This window comes from Hyaena hyaena, unplaced genomic scaffold, assembly GCF_003009895.1.
Source record: "Hyaena hyaena isolate Hyena2069 unplaced genomic scaffold, ASM300989v1 scaffold_1854, whole genome shotgun sequence".
NCBI lineage: Eukaryota > Metazoa > Chordata > Mammalia > Carnivora > Hyaenidae > Hyaena > Hyaena hyaena.
Genome location: NW_024082487.1, coordinates 57,320 through 70,512, shown reverse-complemented (window position 1 = coordinate 70,512; position 13,193 = coordinate 57,320). Strand labels below are relative to the sequence as shown.

Sequence of the window (13,193 nt, the reverse complement as noted above, 5' to 3'; positions counted from 1 at the left end):
CCAGGTAGTTAACCTACAGCGTAATATTAATTTGAGGTGTACAAATTAGTGACCCAATACTTAGATACAACACCCGTTGCTTATCACAAGTGGATTCCTTAAACCCCATCATCTATTAACCCATCCCCCCACCCACCTCCCCTCTGGTTCACCATATTTTTTTTCTTACAGAATCTGATAATGTATTTATGTAGCTATTAAATAGAATACTAACTGTAATACAAATGGTAAATTAAGAACCAATTAACCAATTTCTTGTGTAAATTAAGAAACAATTTCAGACTATCTAGTTAGGTTGTAATTAGTACCTTCTGGGTCCATATTTTCCATAAGATCTTGGATATTGAAGCTTATCACAACCACTTTTAGTATGTTTTAGGTATTATCTCCAAAGTAACTAATATTAACTACCTTATACACACATGATAATTTGCATTAATTGATACCAATATAAAGTTTTTATTCATGGACATGGGCTAGCTTTACCAACTTAGCTAGGACCCATTTTCTCATCTGTAGTATCAGAATAGCTTATGCTCTACTCACTTTACACTAAAATTGTGAAGATCAGATGTGTAGAGGATACTGTTGGTGCCCTGCCTCCATGCCTACATGGAAACCTCATCTCCCATAAGAGGGGCAAAAATGATCAAGAATTTACCCCACTTTCCTCCAGTGGCCCATAGCCAATGACTAGTGTGGGAGTACAAAATCCAGATGCTTATGCTTATGCTTATAGTTATTCCAGATCTTTCTGTGGAATTAGGCTAAGACTGGGATATCACCTAAAACCATACCCTTGTTTCCTTTCTTTTCTGTGTCTTGCTTGACCCACTCCTTTGCTGGTTTCTTCTAGGAACACTTCCTTAAATTGTCAATCTCTTTGCAAATATAAACCGATATTAATTAATTAAATCATCACTCATTTAAATGCTTTCTTTTAGGGGTGCCTGGTTGGCTCAGTAGGTTGAGCATTTGACTCAATTTTGGCTTGGGTCATGATACCTGAGTTGTGAGATGGAGCCCCACATTGGGCTCTGCACTGAAAATGGAGCATATTTAAGATTCTCTCTCATTCTCTCTCTGTCTCTCTCCCTCTGCCCCTCTCCTCTGCTCATGTTCTCTCTCTCAAAGAAAAAAAAATTATGGGACACCTGGGTGGGTGGCTCAGTTGGTTAAGCATCCAGTTGCTGGTTTCAGCCCAGGTCATGATCTCATGGTTCATGAGATTGAGCTCCATGTCAAGCTCTGGGCTGACAGTGTAGCCTGAATTCTCTCTCTCCTTATCTTTCTCTGCCCCTTCCCTGATCTTGCTCACACTCTCTCTCTCAAAAATAAATAAACTTAAAAACATCTTCAAATTTAAAAAAATTAAAAAATAAAAGTCTTTTTATATAACCAGCAATGGTTGTGTTAATAATGCAAATAATAGATAACGAAATAATTACAAACCTAAATTTTATAAATTCCAGTGAAGTTTCTACAAGGTTGCAAAATATATTTCCAAATAATTCTATATGTGATAACTCTAAACAGAATATCCACTAGTTATATACATATATAGATATGTATATAGTACATTCACAACTTCCATGCCAATAGAAATTAACAACTAAATAATTCAAAGCAATACAAAATCCAAAAATATTTCTATTTGTTTGGAGATATGTATAACATTTGACTATATATATTTGTAATACCCACCAGTATGCTTTGGTATTCATGGTTAGGCTAATATTGATTTCATGTCCTTGTAAATATGAGTAGAATGATGACTAGAAGCATCCCTGGACACCAAGGGTATTATCTGTGGTAATTTATAAAAAAAAGAATGTTCAATAGTATACTACATTTATAAATTGGAGTTACCATTATCTATGAAAGCATGTATACAGAAAAGACTGTAAGGGTGCCCTGAAATGACAATTACTGTCATAAGGCAAAGTCATTATAGAAAATTTATTATTTTAATATCCACTAATGTTTAGTCAATAGGAGTTGACAGTTCAGATAGTATACTATCAGAAGTGAATGGCTTGAATTTTTTTCACAGTCTCAAATGTTGTTACAGCTTTTCATTCATCATCTCTAACATAAATGATCAACTTATATTTCCCTGAAAAATTGCTTTTATTCAGCTAAATTAAACCAAAGGTCTTGCTTAAATTTTTATTGTAACTTTCCAAATAAATTTGTTCCACTTCTGAGAGTTTCTTAAATCATTTGAATCACCTTATGACCTGCCTAAGCTCATCAGCTCAGGCCTAAAATTGCTTATATGTCTTGAATGTTCATGTAATATAGAAACCCCTCCCTGTGTTTTATCTTCGGTATTTCTGTAATAAATTCTTTGAGCCTTTAATCAATCTGAAACTGCTTAGAGTAGAATTCTTATAACCTGCAAATGGTAAGAAATCATTTAAGTGGACTTACTTAAATAGTACTTTTATGGAGCATTTATAATCTTACACTGAAAATAAAATAACAATTAAAACTAAAATCTATAAAAGCCTTGTTATAGATAACTTTTTTTTTTTTGCTTTGCCTTTTCTAATCAGCATGAGATAAATTAACACTCAGAATCAACTGTGCAAATTTCCACACTCCCAGGCCACTGAAGATACTTCAGGATTGTCTGCCTAATTAATGTTCATAATTTTTGGCTTTAGCCTCCCATGCTTGTCTCTGCAACGAAAACTCTGGGTGTTGATTATATTAGCTGACCATATATTTATTGTCCAAACTGGGAGACTTTAAAGAGAAACAAGAAGTGGGTTTTTTTTAATTAAATCAGGGCAAAAGTTATGTGTTACCCATACTGGTTGACCCAGGGCATATGGTCTTAGTGAGCATCTCATACTCAGGTGAATGGATGTATGAATGGGTGGAATAGTCCATGACTGATTTCATTTGGGGTTCATCCAGTTGGATTTTCTTTCTAATTTCTCAAATGAGTGTTATTTATTTGCATAACATTAACCCACTTTCTTTTATATATAATGAAAAATCCATCTTAAGAAAGATGTGATAGAAAAACCAATAAAGTTAAATAGAAAGTCTAGTAGTTTATTGCCACTTACTTCATTTTGCTCATTAATAAAATTAGTGGGTTGAATATTTGGTCATTTTCATCTTAAATACAAGAGTCTTGGAAAGCCCAGATGTCAATGTTTCTAATTTAAGAAGAAGGCTTCAAAACAATCTTTATGACCTACAGCAATGGTGGGCAAACTGGCCCACAAAATTTGGCCCATTGCCTAATTCTGTATGGCACTGTAAGCTAAGAATGTCGTTACAGGCAAACAGTTACAATTAATACGATGATGGGAGGCACTAACTTTGAGCCCTAGTTAGGTAAACTTGAAACCTTAATAAGAGCTTCGTTTTTCTCATTGGTAGGTTGATTTCACATTAATAGATTAGTATTGCAAAATAATTTGTAGTTTATTATTATTATCATTTTGTTTTGTGTTCCATCAACCAACCAAAAAAATGTTTGCGAATGTATTTCTTTCTCTCCGAATGATTTTGATTTTGCATCTTGATCTGTAAAAGCCTAAAATATGTACTGTCTGGTTCTTTACAGGAAAAGTTTGCTGGCTCCTGATCTATTGACTCTTGGTATCAGTTTTGATTCATCCAATGCAACCCAAACACAATTCAGAGATGGGACTTACTATTAATCTGTTCTGCTTTCTCACTATTGAAATCCAGGTGTGCCCCTGGCTATACTGGCAGCCCCAGCAGCCCTGGAGGTTCCTGCCAAGAATGTGAGTGTGACCCCCATGGCTCGCTGCCTGTCCCCTGTGACCCTATCACAGGGCTCTGCACGTGCCGACCTGGAGCCACAGGGCCGAAGTGTGACGGCTGCAAGCACTGGCATGCACGCGAGGGCGCGGAGTGTGTGTGTACGTATACTAACTCTGCCATTAATTCTGGGGGCCTTTGGTCCCTTGCTGTCTCCTTTCCAAGGAGAAAGACTGACTCTTTTTTTTTCTTTTCTGCAATAGCTAATGCTATTCTTCATTCTTTCTGACACTATCTACCTTACGCTGTTTGCCTGCTGTTTTTGTCTCTATCCCACTGAGCCAAGACAGCTGAGAAAATCCTCAGCAGGCTGTAGTCAGTTACGGGAAGACGTACAACAAAGCTCCCGGAGGCGTATTTTATTTGATTTTGTCCATCCATCTGGGAGTTTGCAGTTTTACATAAGGTTGGCACAGCCTTTGTGACAGATTAGAGATCTGGGTTCATTTCATTTTTCAGAATCCTCCTGAATTGGTAATAGGCTGGACAGACACTTTAGGCCTTGAATTACTACTGACTTTTCTTTCCTAGCTTGTGGAGAAATCCATGGGCATACTGCTTCATAACTTTCTCTTGAACTGCAGATCCTGGAAGCAGTGACAGTGAATGAGTATTTTTACTCATAGGTATAGTAAATGGAGAACAGTTTGCTCTCTTTTTTTTTATAACTGCTACTGAATTCAGTGATGCCCTACAGAAAGTGCATTGAATATCAGTGCTAAATATAATAGATTATGTCAGATATAATCTAAAATTAAGTTATTGATAAATTTAGGGAGGGACTGTTATGTTATTATTTGCCTTAAGGGAATTTACATTAGTGGTCTGAATTATTTTTTTAAAAAATAGAATGTAAAATTTTGAGTCGCTGTTATTTCAATACTTACCTATTTTAGTGTACTTATGCATGCCACTATTTCTGGTTTTAACATCTCATGTGTGTCTAAATCTTGATAGTGTTTTAATTAAAATTTTTGTTTGTGCTCCAGTTTTATAAGAATTTTCTTAAAAGCTAAGGCTGGCTAGCATGTATGTATGAATGTATGGTTTTGAAGTATAATTAACATACAATGTTATATTAGTTTCAAGTGAACAGCATATTGATTCATCACTACTGTACATTTCTCGTGGTCACCATTAGCATAGTCACTATCTGTCACCAAACAGTGTTGTTAAATATTATTTACTATATTCTCTATGCTATGCTTTCCACCCCCATGACTTACTTATTTTATAATTAAAAATTTGTACCCTGTAATCCCCTTAATCTATTTCACACATTCCCCTACAACCTTTCTGCCCATTATCAGTTTATTCGTATGTAAGAGTTTGATTTTTTGGTTTGTTACATTTCTTAGATTCCACTTATAAGTGAAATCTTATGGTATTTGGCTTTCTCTGTCTGACATATTTCATTTAGCTCAGTACCCTCTAGGTCCATCCATGTAGTTACAAATGGCAAGATTTCATTCTTCTTTATGGCTGAATAGTGTTCTACTGTGTCTATATACCACACCTTCTTGACACATTTATCTATCAATAGACATAGAGTTGCATATATGTTTTGAATTAGTATTTTCATTTTCTTTGGCTAAATACCCAGTGGTAGAATTACTAGATCATATGGTATCTCTATTTTTAATTTTTCGAGGAACCTCAATTCTGTTTTCCACAGTGACTATAACGTTTTACATTCCCACCAACAAAGAACAACAATTCCTTTATCTCTGCATCCTCCCCAATAATTATTTGTTATTTTTTGCCTTTTTTTTTTCTAGCCATTCTGACAGGTATAAGGTGATATCTCATCTTGGTTTTGATTTGCATATCCCTGATTAGTAATGTTGAGCAGCTTTTCATGTATCTGTTCACCATCTGTAGGTCCTCTTTGGAAGAATGTCTACTCAGATCCTCTGTTGATTTTTTTTTAATTTTTTAATGCTTTATTTATTTTTGAGAGAGAGAGATAGAGACAGCGTGAGCAGGGGAGGGCCAGAGAGAGGGAGACACAGAATCTGAAGCAGGCTCCAGGCTCTGAGCTGTCAGCACAGGGCCCGACGCGGGGCTCAAACCCACGAACCATGAGATCATGACCTGAGCCAAAGTTGAATGCCCAACTGACTGAGCCACCTAGGTGCCCCATCTCTGTTAACTTTTAATTGGATTGTTTGGTTTTTTACTGTTGAGTGTAGAAGTATTTTTTGTATGTTTTGTATATTAGCTTCTTATCAGATATATCACTTGGAAATATCTTCTCCCATTTAGTAGGTTGTCTTTTAGTTTGGTTGGTTGTTTCCTTTGATGTGCGAAAGCTTTTTATTTTGGTGTAATCCCAACAGTTTATCTTTTCTTTTGTTTACCTTGCCTGAAAAGACATATCTAGAAAATGTTGCTAAGGCCAGTGTCAAAGAAGTAATGCTTATATCTTCCTCAAGGAATTTTATGGTTTCAGATATCACAGATAGGTCTTTAATCCATTTCGAGTTTATTTTTCTGTATGATACAAGAAAGTGGTCCAGTTTTATTCTTTTCCTTGTAGCTATCCAGTTTTACCAACAGCAGTTGTTGAATATACTGTCTTTCCCCCATTTTATAGTTTTGCCTTCTTTGTTGTTGATTAACTCACTATATAAGCCTGTCATTTTCTTTGGACTCTTTATTCTGTTCCATTGATCTATGTGTCTGTTGTGCCAGCTAATACTGTTTTGATTACTACAGCTTTTGGTATATCTTGATATCTAAGATTGTGATATGTCTAGCTTTGTTCTTCCTTCTCAAGATTGCTTGGGCTATTTGGAGTCTTTTGTAGTTCCATGAAAATTTTAGTATAATTTGTTCTATTTCTGTGAAAAATGCTATTGGTATTTTGAGATGGATTTCATCAAATCTGATTGTCTTGGGTAGTACAGACATTTTAACAATATTAATTTTTCCAGTCCATGAGCATGGGGGTGTCTTCCAATTTGTGTCATCTTAAATTTCTTTCATCAGTGTTTTAGAGTACAGGTCTTTCACCTCCTTAAGTTTATGCCCATATATTTTATTATATTTGGTCAAATTGTAAGTGAGATTACTTTCTTATTGTATTACTTCATTATTAGTGCATAGAAATGCAACTGATTGGAGCACCTGGGTGGCTCAGTTGGTTGGGCATCCAACTTTGGCTCAGGTCATGATGTCGTGGTCCATGAGTTCGAGCCCTGTATTGGGCTCTATGCTGACAGCTCAGAGCCTGGAGCCTACTTCAGATTTGTGTGTCTCTCTCTCTCTGCTGCTCTGCTCTGTCTCTCTCTGTCTCTCAAAAATAAATAAACATATAAAAGGAAAAATAAAGAAATGCAACTGATTTATATTTATGTATATTAATTTTGTACCCAGGAAATTTACTGAGTTTATTTGTCAGTACTAACAGTTTTTTGGTGGAGCCTTTAAGGTTTTCTATGTATAGTATCATGTCAATCTGCAAGTAGTGACAGTTTTACTTCCTTCTTATCAATGGCTGCCTTTTGTCTTCTTCTTGTCTCATTGTTATTAGCTAGGACGTCTGACACTATGTTGAATGAAAAGTGGTGACTGTGGACATCTTTGTTTGTTCCTGATATTAAGGGAAAGCTCTCAGTTTTTCACCATTGAGTATGAATAACTGTTGGTTTTTTTATGTTGAGCTTTTATTATGTTGAGGCATATTCTCACTAAATGTACTTTGTTGAGAGTTTTTATTATGAGTGGATATTGTATTTTGTCAAATGCTTTTTCTGCATATATTGGAATGATCATGTGTCTTTTTTCCCTTTATCTTATAATATGATATCTTATACTGATTTTTAAAATAATTTTTTAATATTTATTTATTTGTTTGGGAGGAGGGGCAGAATGGAAAGGAGAGTATCCCAACCCGGCTTTCTGCTGTCAGCACTCAGCCCAACATGGGACTTGGTCTCACAAATCATCAAATCATGACATGAGCCAAAATCAAAAGTCAGACACTTAACCAACTGAGCCACCCAGGCACCCATATACTGATTGAGTTTTGGATATTGCATCCCTGGAATAACTCTCACTTGAATTATTTTTTAATGGGTTGTTGATTTTAGTTTGGTAATATTTTGTTGAGAATTTTTACATTCTATTATCATCAGAGATATTGACCTGCTTTTCTCTTTTCTTTGTATCTTTGTCTGGTTTTGGTATCAGGTTAATTTAGTACTGGCCTCATAGGATAAATTTGGAAGTTTTCCTTGCTCTTCTATTTTTTGGAATACTGTGAGGAGAATAGGTATTTATTCTTCTTTAAATGTTTGGTAGATTTGTGTAGCCATCTGGTCTTGGATTTTTGTTTTGGGGGACTTTACTAATTCAATTTGATTACTTAGAATTGGTCTATTCATGGGGCGCCTGGGTGGCTTAGTCGGTTAAGTGTCCGACTTTCGCTTAGGTCATGATCTCGCGGTTCGTGGGTTCGAGCCCCGCGTCGGGCTCTGTGCTGACTGCCAGCTCAGAGCCTGGAGCCTGTTTCAGAGTCTGTCACTCCCTCTCTCTCTGACCCTCTCCTGCTCACGCTGTCTTTCTCTCTCCTAGAAATAAATAAAAAACATTAAAAAATTTTTTAGAATTGGTCTATTCATATTTTCTGTATCTTCCTGATTTACTTTTGGAAGATTATAGGTTTATAGGAAATTAACCATTTCTTTCAGATTGCCTCAATTTGTTGACATACTTTTTCATAGTATTCTCTTATAACTTCTCTGGAGTCAGTTGTTATTTATCCTCTTTCATTTCTGATTTTATTTATTTGAATCCTTTCTTCTTTTCTTGATGAATCTGTCTAAAGTCTTTTCAATTTTGTTTATCTTTTTAAAGAACAAGCTCTTAATTTCATTGATCATTTTTATTGTTTTTCTTCAGTCTCTACTTCATTTATTTCTGTTTTAATCTTTATTATTTCCTTTCTTCTACTAGCTTTGGATTTTGTTTTTTCTTCTTTATCTAGCTCTTTTCAATGTAAGGTGATGTTGTTAATTTAAGATTTTTCTTGTGACCTGAGGTAGGCCTGTATTGCTGGAAACCTCCCTCTTAGAACTGCCTCTGCTGCATTCCAAGGATTTCGTACCATGTGTTTTATTTTTATATGTTTCCATCTATTTTCGTATTTTTTCTTTGATTTCTTCATTGACCAATTTATTGTTTAGTCTCCTGGTATTAAAGCTGGCTTCTAAAATATACCAAAAGGGGCACCTGAGTGGTTCAGTTTGGTTAAGTATCTGACTTCTGCTCAGGTAATGATCTTGCAGTTTGTGAGTTTGAGCCCTGCATCAGACTCTGTACTGACAGTCAGAGCCTGGAGTCTGCTTCTGATTCTGTGATTCCCTCTCTCTGCCCTTCCCCTGCGCTCGCTCTCTCTTTCTCTCTCTCTCAAAAATTAACATTAAAAAATTTTTTAAAAATAAAATAAAATATGCCAAAAAAGGTAAACACTGGTTACATTTAGGGACATAGGTTTTTAATTGCTTTTTCAATGCATTGCAAACATGAAATTGTATCACATTTAAAATAAACATAAATTTCAAGGCTGAAGGGAGGGAAAGATAAAGTGTAACATATAAGATACATGCACATTATCATATTCAGTTATTGATTATATACAAATACATTCTTTTCAAGTATAATGACATATTTTAATAATAATTGAAGCCAACTTCTAATGTAATTGAGTTAGTTTTAATATATTGTGATATATTTAACTAAATAATATATAGATGCTCCAAATATAAACACTAATGTAAACAGTTCTTGAGTTTTAAATTATAATTTTCTGTTATTTCAAAAAATTTTTAAATTTATTTATTTATTTTGAGAAAGAGAGAGAGAATAGTGTGCATGCACACATGAGTGAGTTGGGGGGTAGGAGGCAAAGGGAAAGAGAATCCCAAGCGGTCTCTGTTCTGTCAGTGTGGAACATGAGGCTCCAACCCACAAACCATGAGATCATGACCTAAGCCGAAATCAAGAGTCAGACACCTAACTAAATCACCCACATATCCCTAAATCATCGATTTTCTTAATTATACAGAAGTAAACTTGAAAGATAAAAATCACATTTGGGGCACCTGGGTGGCTCAGTCGGTTAAGCGTCCGACTTCAGCTCAGTCATGATCTCACGGTTCATGGGTTCGAGCCCCGCGTAGGGCTCTGTGCTGACAGCTAGCTCAGAGCCTGGAGGCTGTTTCAGATTCTGTGTCTCCCTCTCTCTCTGACCTTCCCCTGCTCACGCTGTCTCACTCTCTCTCTCAGAAATAAATATAACATTAAAATTTTTTTTAAAAATAAAGATCACATTTGATGTTAAGCACAAAAATTACAGTAATACATTAAAGTCTGTAAAAGATAAAATAATGGGATTATTTTCTGAACATTTATTTTAAAGGGAATTGTCATTCTGCCATTAACAACAGTGGCTCTATTTTCTTATTCTGTTGGTGATTAATACTTTATATACATTTAAGTAAATTTATAAGAAAACTCAACTCATTTTTTTTTCTTTCACATCAGTGCATTTCAAATCTCCCAGGGTCCCATGTGGTAACAGAAGTGCCAGTACTTCAGTTAGAGTTACATTAGCCTTATAGTGTTCATTTGCATTATTCTTGTCCCACAGAGAATTGTATTTCCCATTGCTCTACATGATATTCAGTTCAATTGCTGTGTCCAGGGAATTTTAATATTCTTCTGGAGATTAACTAACAGTGATGTCTTTCTCGTATCAAAGAAATGTTAAGTTATGGGGATTTCTTTTATAGATAGACACCTTTTCTTAAGTGTTTATAATTATTTTATAAACAAATGAAATATTTCTTTTATATTTTAAGATTTTTATAAATGCTGTGTAGATTGTCCTTATGTTGCTCTTAAACATTAGCGATTTCGATTTCTAGAAATGTTTACTCTTTACCCTATTAGTTTAACTGTAAGGATTGTTACATAGAATATCTTTAGACTTTTCTTCTTTTCTCATATTTAAAAATTTTCCCTGTTGTGAAAAAATATGCCATGCTTCTATTATGTTGGCCTTTTCCAGGACTCAGTTTCTACTAGTAGTTTTGAGATGAGATAATTAATCAAGACACAAATAAGGACATAGCTGACTTCTCTTCAAATCTCTTTTTAATATCTTTCTATATCCTTAAGCTAAATCAGAGCAAGAAACCAAAGAATGATTCACCGGCATCTTTGATGCACAGGGCCTGTTTATCATATGTGATTACAGTGGGATTTTATAAGGCCTGTGAGTGGGAGTGGATGAAGGTAGCTCGGTTTGGGTTAGAGGAAATGGATGTAGCAAGAGAAATGTCTTCTGAGAAAAACCTCTTCTGAGCTTAGAGCCCATGTTATCTTGATGAAGAAAGGAGATAACGTGGTGCTGTTAACATGATACGGACTATAAAAAATAACTTGTTTTTCCTATTAGATAATAAATTAGCACTCAGGTGAGTAGCACTCATTAGGTAGTTAATTTTGTTAATTTTCTAGAAAACGTAATTTCATTTGGCCCCATTGTGGACTTGTATATTAAAAAAAAAAGAAAAAGAAAAAAGCACAATAAATGACCCAGGCATGAGCATTGCATTATCTTAAGAGAGCTGCATATTGATGGGAAGAGTCTATATACTCACTGTACAGTTAGTTACACAATTAATTTATTTAACAAAGGCTATAAAATTGTGCTGTAGAGATTGTACAACACAGCAAATTAAGAAATCATGGACAAACTTCCTTGGAGCACCTAAGTCCCTAGAATAGACGTGTAGCTGCCATGGATAATTGGCAGTGAGCAAGCTAGAATTTTTTTGGGATCCAAAATGGTGAACTTCTCGTAGGACACAGGCCTTTTGTACGTGGAATTTCCATTACTGTCATGAGGAATTTACACCAATAATCTGTGTCCCTAATAGTAAATATTTAGACAGCAGAGTCTCTCATAGGGAGCCAAATTCAACCCTCCAAGGATATCAACCTCACCAATCAGAGTCAGTGCCTGGGCATATATAACCAATACATATGCCTTCAGATTCTAGTCATTCTCCAAAGCCCCCTTCTGCACACATGGTTCATCATAATAGTAATTCCTTAAAGGTTCACCTGCATTGGGAGTTTACCACCTGCCAGACACTATATTATATGCTTTTCTTTTAATTATTGTACCATCCCTATATTATGATAACAAAATTAATTTAGGTGATTCAAGTGACTTTTTAAAGATTCAGTGACTTTTTAATACACCCATGATTTGAAACTAGGTCTGTCTTGCAAATCTGACTTTTCCTTTATACTTACTGTCAATGTGAGACATGGAAAGCAAACCTGGGGTTTCCAGTATATTCAACATTAATTAATTCAATTCTTGATTCATTTACTTCTTGAGCCTAGAGCCTCAAGAAAGAATAAAGATAAAATGTGCTAATATATATATATATTTATATATATAAAATATATTTATATAAATATATATAAATAAATATATAAATATATATAAATATATTTATATATATATAAAATGTGCTATATATATAAAATGGCAATATGTACGTATTTTCAATATGTACATAGCTCTTTCTTCCTAACTGTTGAGACTCTCTCTTCTAAGATTTAAAACATTATGATAGTTATGTGGCAGTTATGATAGATTTTTATTCATCAGAGATTGTCACATGGAGTCCTGCCTTCTATGAAAGTGAAAAACACACTAGCTGCATGCTCAGATAACTTTCAGGACCCTTTTATTTTTTTCCAATAGGAATAATTTGGGATGACTCTACAGTTATATTCTTCCCTTACACATGTCGGTGAGTTCTGAACACACATTTTGTCAGACTTTCCAAACCAGAATGGACTTCTCCTTATACGTTGGGTTAATACAAATCCAACCTCCTCTTCCAACTCTCATTCACAATTTACATATCATGTTATAAAATGAGAACAACCGCCTGCCTTTCTGAAATTTGAGAATGAGCAAGAAAGACATTGTACTATGAATCACAAGACTTGGATTTGTTTATGTCCTGTTTTCTACAGATCAGGAGTTAACACAGAACAACTCATGTGGTGTTTAAAATAGATTATGAGTGGCATAGTAAAATATATTACTCTTATAGAGAACAGATATTAAAATTAGGAGCTGCTGGCAAGATGTTATTCTATAAAGAGTGCCTGAAATAGCATTTTATAAATATCAAATTGATGCTTCCTATGTTTATTCATTCCATATGAGATATTTAGGAATATAAGACCTTTATTATTTATAGTCACAATTTATCTAAAATATAACATTTAAGATGAGGCTATGCTTACCACTGTTGCAAAAGCAATCATAAAATGTGGTTTTTTTACCT

General features: G+C 34.7%; 1 protein-coding gene across 1 annotated transcript in view; it reads left to right on the top strand.

Annotated features, from left to right (window-relative positions):
- LOC120226842 (laminin subunit alpha-2-like) overlaps nt 1-13,193 on the top strand; it is a gene marked incomplete at both ends in the record, with an annotated part of 149,517 nt that overhangs the window by 96,703 nt on the left and 39,621 nt on the right. Inside the window, one exon of the mRNA XM_039225007.1 lies at nt 3,715-3,908. Within this exon, the coding sequence (XP_039080938.1) occupies nt 3,715-3,908 (194 nt within the window). The remainder of the gene's footprint in view (nt 1-3,714; nt 3,909-13,193) is intronic.